The 19,048-nt window shown below is 43.7% G+C and overlaps 1 protein-coding gene across 1 annotated transcript in view; it reads left to right on the top strand.

Moving 5' to 3' along the window:
- UGGT1 (UDP-glucose glycoprotein glucosyltransferase 1) overlaps positions 1 to 19,048 on the top strand; it is a 103,533-nt gene that overhangs the window by 18,785 nt on the left and 65,700 nt on the right. The window contains exons 6-13 of the mRNA XM_056115623.1: positions 135 to 309; positions 3,128 to 3,224; positions 5,028 to 5,106; positions 7,806 to 7,906; positions 10,169 to 10,268; positions 11,700 to 11,760; positions 13,419 to 13,510; positions 17,127 to 17,277. Coding sequence (XP_055971598.1) covers positions 135 to 309; positions 3,128 to 3,224; positions 5,028 to 5,106; positions 7,806 to 7,906; positions 10,169 to 10,268; positions 11,700 to 11,760; positions 13,419 to 13,510; positions 17,127 to 17,277 — 856 coding nt within the window. The remainder of the gene's footprint in view (positions 1 to 134; positions 310 to 3,127; positions 3,225 to 5,027; positions 5,107 to 7,805; positions 7,907 to 10,168; positions 10,269 to 11,699; positions 11,761 to 13,418; positions 13,511 to 17,126; positions 17,278 to 19,048) is intronic.

Below are 19,048 nucleotides of genomic sequence, written 5' to 3'. Positions count from 1 at the left end.
TGGGCATGGGGCAGGCGTGGGACGCCAGTGTGGTCGGGAGCCCGACCTGAGCTCCTCCAGCCAAAGCTCTGCTTTGTACCATTTTTAATGTTCAAGCTTGGCTAAGGTTTACAAGTTCCACTGTTGCTTTTCAGACGCAAACCTTTGCTGTTCAAAGGCGACCACATCTATCGCTCAGCTAATCCCGACAGCCCAGTGGTGATTTTCTACTCTGAAATTGGCCAGGAGGAATTTTATAATTTCCATCACCAGCTCATATCAAAGAGTAATGCAGGTCAAATCAATTATGTGCTTCGACATTATATATCTGTAAGTATTGATTATTTTGTAATTGTTTTAGTGGCTTATTTCCTCAGACTGACTGTAAATTTACTACTTACCTTAAATCTGATATTTGCACTTAGAAGGCTACTTGCCTTCCTGAAGACATGTAAAACCATTATGCTTTTAAAAATGGTTTGATAAAGATTGCTTTCTATGTTTAAATGAACCATGCAAATTAGTTTAGTCCAGATTTAATATGGTAATCATAGTATAGAAAGACATTTTTGTTTATATTTTGGTTTGGCATCCTTGACTTAACATAAAGCCCTCAGACCCTGTGTGACATTTGGCATGTGAAATATTTATATGGGGTCTAGGAAGACAGCATGGGGGTCCTGCCGTCTGATCCCCAGCCCCGTGCAGACCCTGTGCTCCGCTGGGAATAGCCTCGAGATGCTCGAGCATCTGCAGTGTGACCCCAGAAACCCCTCAGCACTGCAGGGCCTGACAGCTCCATGTCCTTGGGCCCCAGGGTTGAGCCACCTCTGTGGGTAGCTCTGATGCCAGGTTGGTCCCCAGACCCTCTGCCCTTGTGCCCCGTAAATCATGGTCACTTTTCAAAATTCTGTGCCATTGCTCAGTTAGCAGCGCTAAGTCTGTGCCAGTAAATCAAAACACATCTAAGTGAAAATCTGTGTGAGCTGCAGTAGGTTCATGCATGTTCAGTGTGATATCCCCTCCCAGGCCCCTCCCCAGGCTCCTGCTGCTGGTACAGGGAAGCTGGCGGAAGTTATACCATCCTCATTGAGGAGGGGACAGTGATGGCATCTGGTTAGCCCTGAACCCACCCGAAGATGCTTATACTCAGCACAAAATATGCACTTGTGGCAGTTCTCCCCATGTTTGCAGTTTTGTGTCAGCTGTGGTCTGAACATAAGGACACTGTTCTGTAAGATTCTTGAGAGAGTGACCATATGCCTTCAACTGTTACTGCAGTACGTAGATTTCAGTATGTAGTTCTCTTGTTACTCTTACAACCTCAGCCTCACTTATAGGTGAAGCTCCATTATAGGTGTCTGCTATAGCTAAAAGCTTATTGTACGTTGGGTTCAATACTCTGTGCTGTTCTGGGTCCCCATTGTGTGTCTGGGAAGGTTTCTTGGCAGGTAAATTGTGAATCTAACCAGGTTCACAATGTGTTTGGTGGCCGAGAACTGCCTGCCCAGGCCTCCCAGAGGAACATAGAGAGGGGGACTCACGGATAGGTGGTAAAAATGGCCTGTTTAATTCCAGAGCTGAACACCCTATATAGACAGTCAGAGGGGGTTCGAGGTACAGGACTGCATGTAGATGTGGTTCATCATTTACGGAGGTAATGCATTTTGATGGAGGCAATTCTCTTGGGATTAACTCAAGGAGATACTCTGTCTCTCGGGGGTATGTATCTGTATTGCTTTTCTCTTTCCCTTGCTGCTAGTACATATTAAACAATTAAGTTTACTTCTTCTTAATACTTGCAGTTATTTGGATAAACACAGTAAGAGATATAGATTTCAAACTTAGTTCTCTGGGCTCTGAGGGCAAGCAAGGGTTAAAAGCCATCTAGGCTTTTTATTGTAAATCCCAGACTAGGTCCTCAGGCTGTTCTAGCTTTGCCTACCCCATGGGGTCCTCTCTCTTAACTGCTTGCACCAAGGCTGTGCTTTATGATTTTTAAGGGTCCCATCGATGCTGGGGTAACTTTGCCGCTTGCCCTGGGTCCCTTGATGGGACCCCACTTTCTGGGGTGTTAGGAACTATGGCAACTGATGTTTGAGTCAAGTAATTATGACAGATGCCCAGGAGTAAATATATTAGCGTCAGTTAATTGCCAGATATTAGAAGCATAGCCTTAATGTTCTGTGTTTAAGCAAAGAACATTGCTTTATAGTAAAATATAAAAAGGTTAAAAGCGAAAGAGAAAAGCGAGTAATTCACTACAAAGACAAAAATCCAGTCACCATAAGATTTGACTTTATGCGTAACCAACACCGGCTTGAGGAATTTAGTAGCTAACAATGAGGGGTCAAGCCCAAAAGAAAGGTTAAAGACAGACTCGGGGATTAGGAGCACTTGTGAGAGCACTGTAGCTTCTCTGGGGGGGCAGGAGAAGGGGCAGTTCACTGACGAAGCCTGAAACACTTGGGGTTCATATCAGCATAAGTGAGGTCTACAGCCTACACATCGTCCCAACAGGGTGCTTCCGAGCTCTTACCAGCTTCCAGCCCTACAATGGAGCTTCTTGATTTTTCTTCTCCTCCCCGCCCCCCCCCCCCCCGCCCATTCTTCATCTGATTTGGTTATTGGTGCCTGTTGCACTGTCTTCATTTTTTTTTTTTTTTTGACTACATCGGCTGTGCACAGGACTTATTCCTGGCTCTGTGATCAGGGGTCATTCCTTGTGTGGCTTGGGGGACCATGTGTGGAACCAGGGATCAAACCTGGTTTGCCCACATGCAAGACAAGTGCCCTCCCTGCTATACTACTGCTCTACCCCTGTCCCTTCATTCTTTTTTGGGGGGAAGGGGGAGAGAGTGCACACCTGGCAGTGCTCGGGGTTTACTCTTATCTCTATGCTTAGGGATCACTCCAGGTGGGGTCCAGGACATATGTGATGTCAGGGATTGACCGAGTCAGTCACATGCGAGGCAGGCTGTGTTATTGCTCCTGCTCCTCCCTCATCTGATTTTGCAACCGTTTGGGAATTTCTGCTTGCATCCCTGTGGCAGGGCACAGCATCTTCCCTCATTCAGATGGGTGCGTGGGTGTGGGTTGCTGTGTGTTCAGAGCCAGGTGTAACGTTGGAACATGTGCTGTCTTGCAGAACCCCAGGAAGGAGCCTGTCTACCTCTCTGGCTACGGTGTGGAGTTGGCCATTAAGAGCACTGAGTACAAGGCCAAGGATGATACTCAGGTGAAAGGTGAATTTGTAAATTAAGACCACCATGTTTCTCTTCCACAAATAGGAGTTCAAGGGGAACTTGTTTTCCTAATAAAATGATAGGTTTCTGAAGGGAACAAACCTGTGCTTGAATCTTGGTTCTGTTATATCTTAGTTGAGTGACCTTAAATATCTATATCCATTTTTTTTCTCTTCAGTTAATTACCACTGGTGAATTTAAAGTTTTACAAAATGTAAAATGAGAAGAAAATAAGGTGTATATATAATCTATCAGTAAAACAAAAAAACTTGAGTATATTGGTTTTGTTTAGTTCACAATGTTATTGATTTGTTGCCCAATGTAGAATTTTATTTTATTTATTTATTTATTTATTTATTTTTTTCCAATGTAGAATTTTAGATGGTTCTATAACTAATGAATAATTCTACTTTTCAAATTGCTTTCTGCATTTGGTATGGTTCACTCTGGATGCTTGCTGTTGTAATACTTTACGACTTTGAATACCTTATTTAAAACAAAAAAATAATTTCTTTTGCATATTGGGCCACACATGGCATTGCAAGGCTCTGGTCCCTGTCTCCTCATCCTTTTTTGGCGGGAAGACGGAGCGAGTGCATACCTGTCAGTGCTTGGGCGTGACTCTCTGGCAAGGGTGTGGAGTTAGCTATTGGAACACGTGCTGTTTTACAGGGTTTCCCACAAAGGGTATATACCGGCTTTGCCCTGAGCAGTTACTCCTGGCAGTGGTCTGGGGACCATGTGGGATGCTGGGGATTAAACCTGGGTTGTCTGCATGCAAAGCAAGCACCCTGCCTGCTCTATTGTCATTCTGGCCCCTCTTTTTAACTTAAAGATTAAAAATGATCAGTATTGATAAATGGAAGATATTCTAGTACCTCATCTTTTTTTTTTCATGCCTAGGAATGTTATCTTTGCAAATTATTTAGAATGTTGATCTTTAAACATTAAGAATATATTGTTCATAATTTTAAAGGAATTAATTTTGGAAAAAAAAACAAGCATGTGGTATGGAACACCTGTGAGTTCTGGGTGTCATGGCCACTTCCAGTGGTCTTCCAGCCCTTGGACTCTGGGGCCAGCATTGGTGGTACTGTTTCGGGTGGAAGTAGGCTTCAGTGCCGGGACTGAACCAGGCCTCACATATACAAGGCATGAACCTGTATTTGAGCCATATCATTGGGCCGGAATATTGACATTTTGGGGAACGGTCCTCCTAAGTGGTGCTCAGGAGAACTAGGGGACCTGGTGGCCCTTCCTCCTGATTCTTCGGCCTGTTACGCAGGGTTCTGAAGATGCAGGGCTGCTCAGGTCCTACAGTGCCTGGAACTGATCCAATTCCACTGGTGTTTGGAGTTCTCCAGGACCACATCTTGTGTTGCTCGGGCCTCTTGGCTTGCACCCTGCCATGCTGTGCACTGCTTAGCGGCAAAACAGGAGGAGCCTTGAGCTAGGCAAATGCCCTGATACCTGCACTAGCTCTCTGGCCAAAAATCAAGCTTTTGATAGGCTCAGAAGAAATCTTAAAGCACATATATTCTGCTTGCTTTAAGAACCACAGAAAAATGTTAAATTATTTCTTATTCCCCATTTTAATTTTTTGTGTTAAACATTTTAAATGGTATTGCAAGTTGACCTTTTTTACAACTTTTTGCATTCACATTTCATGGCGAGGGTCCGATCCCGTGTGACTGGGATCAGGCCTGGGTCAGTCCTCAGTACCAGATGCACAAAAGTACGAGTTTAATAGCATTTTTAATTTCCAGTTGGCCAGTTAAATGTGTATTTGCTGTACTCCTATAGGAGCTGAAGTAAACACCACAGTGATTGGAGAAAATGATCCCATTGATGAAGTTCAGGGGTTTCTCTTTGGAAAATTAAGGTACATACAAATACACGGTTTTGGAAAAAATCTCCATCTCTTTAAATTTCTGATTTCCTTGCACTGCATGTATCATCTTTCTCATTACTGTTAGGGCTCGAATTTCCTAACACTACTTAATGTCTTTAGTCTGATGCCAAGTAGAATGCCCTTTGTTTTCTAGTCATTTTGTTTTTGGGCACACACAATGGTGCTCATGGCTTACTCCTGACTGTGCTAAGTAATTACTCCTGGCAGTGTGTGGGATTCTGGGTATCAAGTCCAGGCAGGCTGGATCCCGGGCTGGCCACATGCAAGGCAAGCACCCTACCAGCTGTGCCGTCGCTCCAGCCCTTGTTTCCTAGTCATTCCGAGGCATATTGTTCCTCAGTGATATTTTCACTGCCTGCCTGTGGCTTATGTTGATTTTCTATCCTAGCTCTCATAGTTAAACGGGGAGAATAAAGAAAATTTTAAGTGGGAAAATATGAATAGGCTATAAAAATGAAGGTGCTTTTTAATCCTAAGAAAGGAAGTATTATATGTAGCTCTTAGAAAAGATGAAGTCATGAAATTTACATACAAGTGGTACAACATGGAAAGCATCATGCTAAGCGAAATGAGTCAGAAAGAGAGGGATAGACATAGAAAGATTGCATTCATCTGGGGGATATAAAGTAACAAAGTATGAGATTAATATCCAAGAATAGCTGAGATCAGCACCAGGATGATTACTCCATAACTTAGAGGCCAGCGGGTATCCTAGAGGAAAGGGCAGTTCAGATAGAGAAGGGAGCACTAAATAAAGGATGTTTGGATGATCCTCCCAGGAGGGGAGATGCATGTCGAAAGTAGACTATGGACTGGACATGTTTGCCACTCAATGCCTCTTTTGCAGACCACAACACCCAAAAGGAGAGAGAGAACACAGGGGATTGCCCTGCCACAGAGACAGGGGGGATGGGGGGATGGGGGTGGGAGGGATATTATCCATGGTGGTGGAAAATGGGCACTGGTGGAGGGATGGGTATCTGATCATTGTATAATTGAAACCAAAGCACAAAAAATTGTAAATCTACAACTGTAAAAAACAATAAAATAAAATAAAGGGAAAACAAAAAAAAAAAAAGAAAGGAAGTATTAGATTTAGGTTAGAAAGCATAGATAATGCTTAACTCTCTGTATTAATAAGTAAAATATTGTAATAAAATCTCATGGATGTTAAAAACAAAAACACCTAACGAGGTATAAAACACTATATAAATCTGATGTTAATTTATCATTAAAAACTTTGTTTAAGAATCTCATAACCAGCTAGAAGTAATTATACGTTTCTTAATCCAGGGGAGGGCACCCCTAAACACTGTGAGTGAGAGCCATGCTCACGGCCACATGATGGGAAGTTTTTCCTCTCCTTTAAAGGAACTTTTAAAATGCTTCTTGCAAACCAGGTTTCAGGCCTGTGAATTCCCTGAGCTGTTGGCTGTCTGTGAAGCTGTGTCGTTCCTTCAAATCTGAATGACAGTATAGCTGGATAGGTTATTCTTGGTTGAGGTGTTCATTTTGATGAATTTTTGTTCTGTATTCCCCTTTTCTCTCAGGCTTGTAAATCTCACTTGCTAGATCTGTTGTGAATCTTGTAGACTTTCCGTTGTATTTAGTTTCCTTTTTTGATCTTGCTGTATTCTGTCCTTGGTTCTTGTCATTCTGTTGAGTCTGTTTTCACCAGGACCTTTTGGATGTGGGTTCCTGTATTCCTCAACTCTGGGAATTTCTTATCTATGATTTCTTTATCTATGGTTTTTTTTTCATCGAATTCATTCTCCTGTTCTTCAGAGACTCCAGTGATTCTTATGTTGTTCCTCTTGAACCCAACCCAAGAGTTCTCTGATGTGCTGCTCATTTATTTTTAGACTCCTTTATTTTTTTTCCCCCCTATATTATGTTATTTTCTAGAGGTTTTTGACCTCTCATCTTGGAGCTCTTCACTCTTTTCCTCAGCTGTTGTTCTCAGAGCCTCTATTGAGTTTTTTTTTTTTAATATCACTTTTTAAATATCTCATGTTTGTTTTCTCTTCCAAAGAACTTCACAGACCCTGCAGATGCCTCCCCTCATGTGAGGAGACGGTGTGCAGGTCACAGTGGGTGTAGGCTCGAGGCTGCTTGACTTCCCTCCTGCAGTCTCTCCCCTTCCCCTCCTCCCTCGAGAAAATTCCTCTTGTAATGGCATTAAAAAAAATTCTGTTTAAATGTTATGGTTTTCAAATAAAATTATACTTTTCTATATTAACACACATTTTTAAAAATTTGTTTATTTGTTTATTTTATTATTTATTTAGCTTTTCTTGGGGGGGGGGTCACACCTGGCAATGCTCAGGGGTTACTCCTGGCTCTGCACTCAGGAATTACTCCTGGTGGTGCTCAGGGGACCATATGGGATGCCGAGGATCGAACCCGGGTCGGTGGCATGCAAGGCAAATGCCCTACCCGTTGTGCTATCCCTCTGGCCCATATATTAACATACATTTTTAAAGAACAGTAATATCTTTTGTTGGGGTGTACTGGAGGATTCTTTTTAATTTTACTAAGAGGAGAAGATGATGAATACAAAGTCGCAGGCATCTTGTCAGTGCGGGATGGGAAAGGCAAGGCACATGCATAGCACATGTGATGGCACATGTGAAGGCACATGTAAAGGCCTGGTTTTGTGTTTCCTTCAGGGACCTGCACCCGCAGCTGAGGGAGCAGCTGAAAGAGCTCAGGAGGCATCTCGTGGAGAGCACGAATGAAATGGCACCTTTAAAGGTCTGGCAGTTGCAAGGTAATAAAAATATCAATGACTTCCTGTTTTTGTCTTTGGGTTGAATAAAATTGTGTGATTGAAGAAGTATACTAATCCTGAGGAGAATGGGACTCTCCAGAGGGAGAGGAAGGGCCCAAGGGAGAGACCCGTGCCCTCGGGAGAATGCAAGCCCTGAGCTCCGGGCTTCGAGGGAAGCAGGGGTCCATGCCAGAGTTGGGGTCTGGGCTCTGAGGATGAGGGGCCCTTCCTTGGCTGTGCTTCTGTGTACAGAGCTCCCAGGCAGAGTTCTGGGGCCCAGAGCCCACTCTGGGTTGGCTCTGGGCCTGAGGATTCAGTGCTGATGGGCCACAAGTTGTTTTGGGGACACCAAGACCACCCGGTGGTTCTCAGGCACCTGGGACCACACCTGGAGGTGCTTGTGGGGACCCTGTGGTGTCAGAGGTTAAACTGGGGCCCCAGGCCTGTGCCCATGACTGCGGCCTGTCTTTCCAGCTTCCTGCCCTGTTGATGACTCAATTTTATAGTGTGGTATTAAAAAGGTGTGATTTTAATTTAATTGTATTTATTTACACGATTCTGAGGTGTCACAACTTTTAAAGGTAGAATGACATGATTAATTACCAAAGAAAGGAAGCCATTTTCTAATATTTAATAGTAATAGTAATATTCAATCAACAAATCCCGGATCTTTCTCTATAACCATATATACAAACCAGTAATATTGGAAACATGTTTGTCATGTCATTGTATTTTTCTTTTTAAAGAGCTTCCCTCCCTTGTCCCCACCCTTCCTCCCGCCCTCCCTTCCCTCCTTCCCTGGTGGTTTTGAGCCATGCCAGCTCTGTTCAGGGGCTGCTCCCAAGTAGTGCTCTGGGGAACAGCCATGCTGGCTATTGAATCTGGTCTTTCACATGCAAAGCATGTGTGTCAGCTAGTTACCTTCCTTCCCTGGCCACTGTACACATTCCTAGAATAAAGTTTCTGCCAGGCAGGGCGGACAGTTGCCTTGCACACAGCTGACCTGGGTTCAATCTGCTGATCCCGGCATGTCCTATCATCCCCTAAGCACCACCAGGAGTAGTTCCTGAGTGCAGAGCCAGGAGTAACCCCTGAGCATCGCTCATCCTGATTTAAAATAAAAATCTTCTATTAAAAAAAAAAAAGCAAGAAGTTTCTTTCGAATGTTAAAGGCATGTTAGTGTGTCTGGATGCACATGTACTTTTCCGAAGGATTGTTTTGTTTTTTTCCCCTCAAATTCTTTTATCAAAGTGCTTCATTATACTTTGTAATATGTTGTAAAATCAGAAGAAGAATAAAGATTTGGATGAATTGAATGGGTTATTGCATACCTATTCTATGTAGTATTTATATTCTTTTGTTTGTTTTTGGCTCTGTTTTGGGCAGTGATCAGGGCTTACTCCCAGCTTTGTGCTGAAGGGGTCTCTTGTGGTGGGATTGGGAATCTGTTTGGGGTACCAGGGATTGAACCTGGCTCAGCTGTGTGCAAGGCAAATGCCCTACCCAGTGTACCACCGCTCTGGTCTATTTATGCTTTTATCTTATTCCTGGGAACCATTTATTTTGTGGTCCCAGGATTTATACTGTTCATCACACTTTCCTGTGTTTCTTCTGACCCCTCCCTGTAAACTCAGTTCTGTAGACAGAATCTTTAGGTCCCACTTGTTCTCTTACTATGTGTCCTTTTTGTGGCAGTGGTGTAGCCAGAGATTAACCTCAGTGGTCGGGTGGAGCGGTGAGCAAAGGCTCGGATCTGAGGTGTTAGTTTAGGGGTTATATGGCACAGGTCAGGTGTGGAGGCTGCAGGGCCCAGCCTGAAGTGGGGGAGGGGCTCTACTGTTGATATAAAATTCACCTTGCACTGTCTGTAGCACTGTCCCATGTTCATTGATTTGCTCAAGCGGGCACCAGTAATGTCTCTATTGTGAGACTTGTTATTACTGTTTTTGGCATATCGAATATGCCATGAGGAGCTTGCCAGGCTCTGCCATGCAGGCGGGATACTCTTGGTAGTTTGCCAGGCTCTCCTCGACAGACAGAGGAATCGAACCTGGGTTGGCCAGGTGCAAGGCAAACGCCCTACCCCCGTGCTGTGGCTCTAGCCCAAAATGCAAACCATGAAATTGCAGTGTAAGTCCTATAAATGGTTGCATTCTAAAGTCATCACACACCAAAATTCTCGTGTGATGTAAATGTGCTTTTCCATTTCTTTACAGTACAGAACATTAATCCACTTTGAATTGTATTTGGCATCTTTTCAGACCTAAGTTTCCAGACCGCTGCCCGGATCCTGGCTGCTCCTGTTGAGTTAGCGTTGGTAGTCATGAAGGATCTTAGTCAAAACTTTCCAACGAAAGCCAGGTAAGCTGTGTGACAAATGCATTCTTGTCTTCATCCTGAGGTGAAAAATGCATCCATTAAAATAGGACAGTGCTTAGCAAATCATTGTTTCCTTTGTATGCTATACTTTGAGTTTCCTTAAAGCAGTGGATACGGCACTCTGAGAGTGTGGTTGGAGAGATAGGTCTGGGCTGTGCTCTCTGCACTACCATTTACTACTTATGTAGCGTTTGCAAATAAGAAATGCTCTGGAGGTCACTTTCCTGAGCAGTAGGACAGAGACAGGGTGCCTGCCTGTCAGTCCTGTGTTAACACAGTCCAGTGTGTGGCAGGTGATCTAGGGCCTGGCTTGGACCAGTGTTTTCTTCCCAGAAACTTCCATATGTATCATCTTATTTAGTCTTATTGAAGGACAATGAGCCTCAGAGACAGACTTGTTTCTAGTGACAGTGTAATATTTTGCCTGCATCTTTCCTGATACTGCTTTTTAACTGAGTCAAGAAAACGTAATTGTAGGGCAACTTGTTTGGCAGTTAAATTGGTTGCTAATCTTTTTCTCTGAATGAAGGGTTTTGACTTCTGAGGAGTGATATTTTGTGAATAAATTTGTTCATTGATTAGTCTTGAAAAATACCTTCTCAGACTTAGAACTCATGTCGTACTGACTCGCCTGTTTTGGCCTGGGAGATATTCCCTCACCTCGGGGGATGCTGGGAGAGCTCAACATGGCAACGACGAGAGGCATCTCCATAGACCCAGCAGTCTGGCCTTCATTTATTCAATATGATTCTTTAGCCTGTGAGCAGTCACAAACCTAAATAGGACTGCACTGTAGCACTGTCCTCCTGTTGTTCATCGATTTGCTCGAGCGGGCGCCAGTAATGTCTCTATTGTGAGACTTGTTACTGTTTTTGGCATATCAAATACGCCACGGGTAGCTTGCCAGGCTTTGCACAAATCTTAAGATAATGGGAGTAATGTACTTGCTTTAAAATGCTTCTGTCACAGCCACTTTGCCTTGGTTTTGGACCTTTTAATTTTGAAAAAAAAAATGCACATCTGAGAGGAGAAATATATTGCTCAGTTGTGAAGTTTTAGTTCTCTTCCACTCTTTTTTTGATTTCTCGAGCTAATGTGTTGTTTCATATGTCCTCCCGTTGTTCATCGATTTGCTCGAGCGGGCCCAGTAACGTCTCCATCGTGAGACTTGTTACTGTGTTTGGCATATAGAATATGTCACGGGTAGCTTGCCAGGCTTTGCCATGCGGGCGAGATGCTCTTGGTAGCTTGCCGGGCTCTCCAAGAGGGGCGGAGGAATCAAACCCGGCTTGACGGGGCCGGCTTCGCGTAAGGCAAACGCCCTAACGCTGTACTATCGCTCTAGCCCGTTTCATAGAAAATTGAAGACGTTTGTATGAAGTGTGAAACCAATTCATGCTTTTATTTCCTTAGAGCAATAACCAAAACAGCTGTGAGTTCAGAACTTCGAACTGAAGTGGAAGAGAATCAGAAGGTACTGACCTGGGGAACGGTGGCCTTTCTGTTTTGTGTTGTCTTCAGTGAGGCAATCTGGGTTAATTACGTTTTATTAGAAATAGTGGTATTTTATTAATGTTATATTTATGCACATTACTAATCAAAGTGTGAATGTAAAATTCAAAGCATCAAAAGGTGCCACAACTTTGTTTAGCAAAGCCCTTAACTTCTTACTCCTCCTTCATGCCCTCTTTCTAGAAGCATTTGCTTTTAATTCCTAGCTGAAGGGTTGGAGACAATTGTCAAAAGAATCTGATGGTTTTTTTTTTTTCCCTTTTCTCCTTTTGGTGTTTGGGTGTTTGGGCCACACTCCCTGTCTGTGCTCAGGGCCCATTCATGGTGTTGCTTCAGGGCACCTTGTGCTGGGAATGAATCCCGACCTCCAGCACCTCAGCTCTGGGATCTTACTCTCTGGTTCTGTTCTGTTCTTTTCTTTTCTTTTCTTTTCTTTTCTTTTCTTTTCTTTTCTTTTCTTTTCTTTCCCCCTTCCCCTTCCCCTTCCCCTTCCCCTTCCCCTTCCCCTTTCCTCTTTTTTGTTTTTGTTTTTGGTTTTGGGCCACATTTAGCAGTCTTCAGTGCTTACTCCTGGCTCTGCTCAGGGATTGCTCCCGGTAGACACCTGCATGTAAATAGATACATCTTTTCTCTCCTGAGGGGAAAAATTTATCTTAAAGCCAATGCAAATTTCCACTTCTCCCCTCCCTGCTCCTCAGCAGGTACAGAAGGAAAAGCTGTGACTTCCCCATTGCCTGGTTTCCCGGTTTCCTCATAAGATACCAGACCCTTACCTACATTTTCCATTTTCGGGCTGCTCCTGGTGTGCTCAGGGCCACTCCTGGCTTAGAACTCTGGTATCACTCAGCTGGCAGTGCTCAGGGCACCAGCTGGTTCTGGGATTGAGCCCGGAGTCCCGCCTGTGAGCCTGTGTCCAGCCCTGCAGTCTTATTCCTCTGAGGCTGTCCCTGGCCTCCTTCCCCCAGCCCGGGAGAGCTGAGGAGTCACGTTCTCCCCCTCCTACCCGATATTTCCTGTGCTCTAGGGTGTCCGAGTAGCTGGACTTCTCTAGAATAGTGGCACTGGAGCTGTGTCTGCGAAGTTGGGATGGGCTTGAGGGCTACGGGGGTATAGTCAGGTCCCACGGTGACCTCCCATGGAGCAGGCTGAGGCGACCCCCAGAACTCAGTTGCAATGAGGTTCCTTCTTAGTATACGAGCCCAGAGTCCCTCGGTGCTTGGGATGGCTTACAGGATTTGTGGTGGCTTAAGACCGTTTTAGATGAGCACCTGGACTTGTGTCAGTTTTGGATACTGTCGGCTCCTTGGTTGCTGCGTCAGGGTGGGAAGAGCGACAATTTCTTTGACAATGTGACCATCAGCAGAGGGGATTTAGCAGTTTCCCTGCTTGCAAACCTCCACCATCAGAGAGTCGCAGTATGGATCACTGGAAGGGGGGGTGGGGGAGGGGGCCTCGCTTTCCGCAGTGGTCTCCTGGTTGTGTACAGATGCTAAGAGGGATCTGTGGATGGCGATAAAGGAAGTCTCATTCCAGCCTGAGGGCTTCCTCCTTTCAAGAAGTGGCTCTCAACTCGCTTGTCAACTCTCTTCCTGCTTCTTCCTGTTCTTTTTACTATTCCAGTATTTCAAGGGGACTTTAGGATTACAGCCTGGGGATTCGGCCCTGTTCATCAATGGACTCCATATTGACTTGGACACACAGGACATATTCAGGTATGATTAGAGTTCTCTTAGTTTTGGGGTTTTTTTTGGAGAGAGGATTGGGCCACACCTGGTGGTACTCGAGGCCTACTCCTTGCTGATGGTGCTTAAGGGGCTATTTGGTTCTGGGTCTTCTGTATGCATATATATATATATGGTTCAGCTTGCTCTGTTCTCGTTCAGGTTCTGAGAATACTTTTTATCCTTTCAGTAATTTTTGAAAATTAAAAATTGTCCTTTCAGTAATTTTAAAAATTAAAAAATGTACTTTAATCTTGTGTGTGTGTGGTGCTGATGGGGGGTGGGGGTTGGTTACACCTTGTGGTGCTCAGGCGTCATCCTCTCTCAGGGCTTACTCCTGTTGGGCTCAGGGGGCCATGTGTGGTGCAGAGAACCAAACCCAGTTGGCAGCGGGCAGTGCGGATGGTCCTTTCTCTCTGACACCTGAATAGTTTTTAATAATGTGAGCGTGAGACTGAATTTTTGCTTGATGCATCCTGGTGGGTACTGGGGCCCCATGTGTGTCTTCATCACTCCTGTTCAGGCGAGGATGGGCCATGACCTCATGAGTGTTCATTTGAATGGGCACCGTAGGCCTTGGGCATTTAACACGCAAAGGTCTTGTATGCATCCTGCTATAGAGACAGTTTTCTGGTTAATCATCACTGCCACTATCACTGTCACTGTCCTCCCGTTGTTCATCGATTTTCTCAAGTGGGCACTAGTAGCATCTCCATTGTGAGACTTCTTGTTACTGTGTTTGACATATTGAATACATCACAGGTAGCTTGCCAGGCTTTGCCATGTGTGTGGGATACTCTCGGTAGCTTGTCGGGTTCTCTGAGAGGGATGGAGGAATCGAACCCAGATCGGCTGCGCGCAAGGCAGATGCCCTACCCGCTATGCTATCGCTCTGGCCCCTGGTTAATCATAGAAATGGAAAAGAACAGATTCCTTTACTATTGAATACCTTTGAATATTTGAATACCTTTGAATATCCTTTGAATACCTGCCTTTAAAAAAAAAAGTGGCCCTATTAAAGATGAATTGAGATCCCAGAGATTAGCCCTTGGGTTGATGGACAGTTAATTTATGACAGAGCAGCTGAGCAGGTGAAGTGGAGCAGAGGAAGAGCACAGAAAGCCCCTTTAACAAATAGTGTCGGCAGAGCTTGGAGAACCTCACGCCCAAAGTGAAGCTGAATCTGCTTTTCACCGAAGTTAATTTAAAGTGTGTGACAGGCCTCACAGTTGAACCAGAATTCATAAAATGCAGTGAGGAAAACATAGGCAGCAATCTAGGCCGTGGACCTCAGAGGTATCTTCAGTGATTTGACTCTGTTGGTCAAGATCACAGTGAATAGATGGTACTAGATCAAATTAAGAAGTTTTTGTATGTCAGAAGAAATGGGGACTAAGAAATAAGTGCACCCTACTGAGTGGGAGGAGATATTTGTACACTATCCATAAAATAAAGGCTAATGTCTCAAGATATACGCAACACTCACAGTGCTCCAATAATCCGCTGAAGAAGACATACAGATGACCAATAGGCAATGACAAAGAGTTTCTAGTCATTTACCATTAGGGAAATCCAAATCAAGATGACACTGAGATATCTCCCACCAGTGAAGTGGCACATATCGTAGCCTGTAAACAGCGGGCGATTAGGCATGGAGACAGGGCTCTCATCCGCTCTTGGTGGGAATATTGTTTGGTTCTGCGCCTGTGGAAAACAGTATGGAGCTTTCATGTGACCCAGTGATCCACTTTTTGGCATCTATCCCCCCCCAAACAAAAGAACACTTTATTTGAAAAGATGAACACACCTTTGTTCATTGTAGCACTTAATACAATAGCCAGATTATGGAAACAACCCAAATGCCCAATAACAAGTGAACATATGAAGAATCTGTGATAGACAGACACACACACACACATACACCCCCTCCCCCCCAAACACACACACATAGAGGAATACTATCCTGCTGTAAAAAAAAGATGAACTCTTGTGCAACTTGCATGAATCTGGAGAACATCATGTAAAGTAATTGTAAGTTAGAGGAAGAAAGACAAATAATGGATGATCTCACTTATCCTTGGTTTATAGAGAGACAAATGTGGGAATAGACCAAATCACATGATGACAAACTCTGACCTTGGATTACCAAGCAGTGCAGGAAGTGTGGGGAAGTAAAAGTGGACCCGAGGGGAGGTAGGGGCAGTGGAGGTTCCTGGACATTCGGGTGGTGGTAGTGGGGGGGGGGGGGGAGCAGTACCTTGTGTAGCAATACCAGTGGTAATACCAGTATCAATTGCAGACACCATGTTAGCTAAACTACGAAAAGAAAAGATGTGATCCAGTACTAAACTCATGATTTGTCTTCATGAATCGAAGTGTCATTGGCATGGATGTAGAATTCCTGCTTTAGCCTTGGAATTAAAATGGACAGGGTTGATGCTATGGCTTCATTATAGCAAAACCAAAGACTTACTGATCCTTCAGAAGAAGCAGTTTCCATAGTAAGATTTTTTTCACGCTGTTTACCAAATTGAGCTTTTATTTTTGTATATTGCGTTATAGAGCCTGTGAAAAATTAGCAAAGCATTCTTCAGAGACAGCCCATTTCTGGGCTTGGGGTGTCGATCAAGAGGTAGAGTGTGTGGTTGTGGGTTCTGGCCCAGAGTTGTGTTTTCTAGCATCATGTGGTTCTCATGACCCTGATGACAATGGACCTGAGCACCAGTGGGAATGGCAATTAAAAGTGAAAAAAAGAAAAAGGGGTAGGAGCAATAGTTTAGTGGGCAGGTCACTTGCCTTATATGTGGCTGACCTGAGTTTGATGCCTGACACCCCATATGGTCCCCTGCCTGGATACCTGAGTGCAGAGCCAGAAATAACCCCTAAGCATTGCTGGGTGTGGCCCCAAAACAAAACAAATCAAAGATTCCCTGTTCATTGATTTTCAGTTAAAAAAAAAAGCATTTAAAATATTTCAGTGTACAGAGAACTTGCTCATTATAACCATTTTAAATAATAGAGAACTAAGTTTTTAATCCATCTTTTTCTCCTCTGTTTCCTGCCTCTCCCAGAAAAACTAAAGGAGTGTGAGACCCTTTTCTGTGGCATCTGTATTTGTGTGGGTACATTGATGCTCATATTCAACATATAGACTTTCTAGTCTTTTTAAACAGATTTGAAATGAATTTAGGATTCATGTGCATTTGTAAGAGATTAAATGAATTAACAGATGAAGTGAATTTTTTTGTGTTTTGTTTTTGGGCCAAACCTGGTCTTGCTCAGGGATTCTTCCTGGCAAGGCTTGGGATACCATACGCAGTGCCAGGGATTGGACCTGGGTTGGCCTGTGCAAGGCAAGTGTCCTGCCTACTGTACTGTCTCCCTAGCTTCTGTGTGTCGATATTGAGTGAGGATTTCTGTACGTAATGCATATGATAATAGGCAAAAATAAAAACAAGCTAGTCCTACTTACTTTATTCTACATATTTTGATGAATCAAAGGGAGCAGCTCCCATTTTTTATTTTTCAACTGGTTCCATAGGCATTTTGCGGTCTAAATGGTTTTCTTAGTGTTTATGCTTCTCTGATCTTTGCTCCCCGTCCGCAGTCTGTTCGATGTGTTGAGGAATGAAGCCCGGGTGATGGAGGGCCTGCACAGGCTGGGCATAGAAGGCACATCTCTGCATAATGTCTTGAAGCTGAACATCCAGCCGTCTGAGGCCGACTATGCAGTGGACATCAGGAGCCCTGCAATTTCAGTAGGTATCACCTTAGTGCTCAGTGACCCTGGGCCAGGTATTTTATTTTTCTTTTCTTTTGTCCTTATGAGAGGTAAGTTACTGTTTAGTCATGCTACTATCAAAGATTTTTTTTAGCAACTGTTTATATGGAACTTGTAAGTCTCCCCAAAACCTGAGCTACTGCATTTGAATGTGGTTAAGACAGTTAAATTTCTACTTTTGTGTCCTCCTTTGGATGCATTGAACATTTGACTCTCAGGAACGAGGATTTTACTTGGTTTGATTCCTGAGAGGCATACAGCTTTTCCATAATTTTATTTTATATGTCAGTTTTATTTTTTAGAGCCTTCTTTAGAAGGACTCATGTTCTATCTATTTTGTTTCCAAAAGAACAATTTCATTTTTCTATGAGGTAGGGCACTTGCATTATACTTGGCCGACCCAGGTTTAATCCTCAGTATGCACCCCATAAGGTCCCCCCGAGTCCCCCAGGAACGATCCCTTAGGACAGAGCCGAGAGTGAGCCCTGAGCACCTCTGGGTGTGGCCCCCAAACTAAACCAAACCAAAACAAGCAAGTCAGTTTTATATTTCTTAATAGTAGAGTAGTATTTCATGGAGCACAAGCACGCACCGCATCTCTCTCTCTCTCTCTCTCTCTCTCTCTCTCTCTCTCTCTCTCTCTCTCTCTCATATACACACACACACACATACACACACCTTTCTTTGCTTATCTGTTGATGGGCATTTAGGTTGATCCATATTTTGGCTGTTGTAATACTTCTCTGAAACAGAGGTTTACATATCATTTCAAATTAGTGATGTTGTGCTTTTGGAGAAGAGACTGGGAGTGGCATTGCTGAATCATACAAAAATTTTGTTTACTTTTTTTTTTTAGAGGAATCTCTGAACCATTTTCCGTAACAGCTGCATAAATATATATTCCCTCCATGCAATGCAACAGCCCTCCTTTTCCTCTGCAGCCTTGTTGATCCTTACTTCCTTTCATTTTGATACAGGCTAATGATCCTTTTTGTATACACATGAGAATTTATTTGGGTAGATTCCTGGAACTGGATGGAGAACTGAATGGCTGTGCAGTAATGAAGTCTCCATCTCTATTAGATCATCTTCTCTGAGTGATTACAGACCTGTTCCTGGGAACGAGTGTTCCCATTGCTCTCTCTGGTAACCTGTTCTTAGATACTGAGACCTGTTTTCAGTTTTAGGAGGTGAAATTTTGTTGTGGCTGAAGTTGGTATTATATTGGTGACAATACATGTACTCTGTTAATTCACCATTTAGATTTCCCCTGTAAATTTTTTTTTTTTTTTGCAGGGGAGTAGGGCACATCCAGTGGTGCTTAGGGCTTATTTCTGGCTCTGTGCTCAGGGATCACTCCTGGTGGGGCTTGGGATCGAACCTGGGTCTGCTGCATGCAGAGCAAGTGTGTTACCGCTCTATTATTTCCCAACTCTGTAAATTTATTATTCACATTTTTCATCTTTCATATGTTGTTAGGCCCTTTGATGGTATATTAAATTTCACACATATTCTTGTCATTCTTTGACTTTGTAGGTCGTGAACATATAGCATTCTATGGCTGTGTTTTAGTCATTCATTTTCAACTAAATTTGTGTACAGTAGTCTTATGGGTTTCTTATTTTTAAAAATCTATTTTATAAAAATTTCCCTCTAAGAATGGTTCTTCCTACTTTAAATCCCATCAAATGTGGTGTGGTACTCTTGGAGTATGGGTGGTGTGAGGTATGAGTTGTTGTGTGGCCGCA

This window comes from Sorex fumeus, unplaced genomic scaffold (genome assembly GCF_029834395.1).
Source record: "Sorex fumeus unplaced genomic scaffold, SorFum_2.1 ptg000029l, whole genome shotgun sequence".
Lineage (NCBI taxonomy): Eukaryota > Metazoa > Chordata > Mammalia > Eulipotyphla > Soricidae > Sorex > Sorex fumeus.
This window is presented reverse-complemented; position numbering and strand designations above follow the sequence as displayed.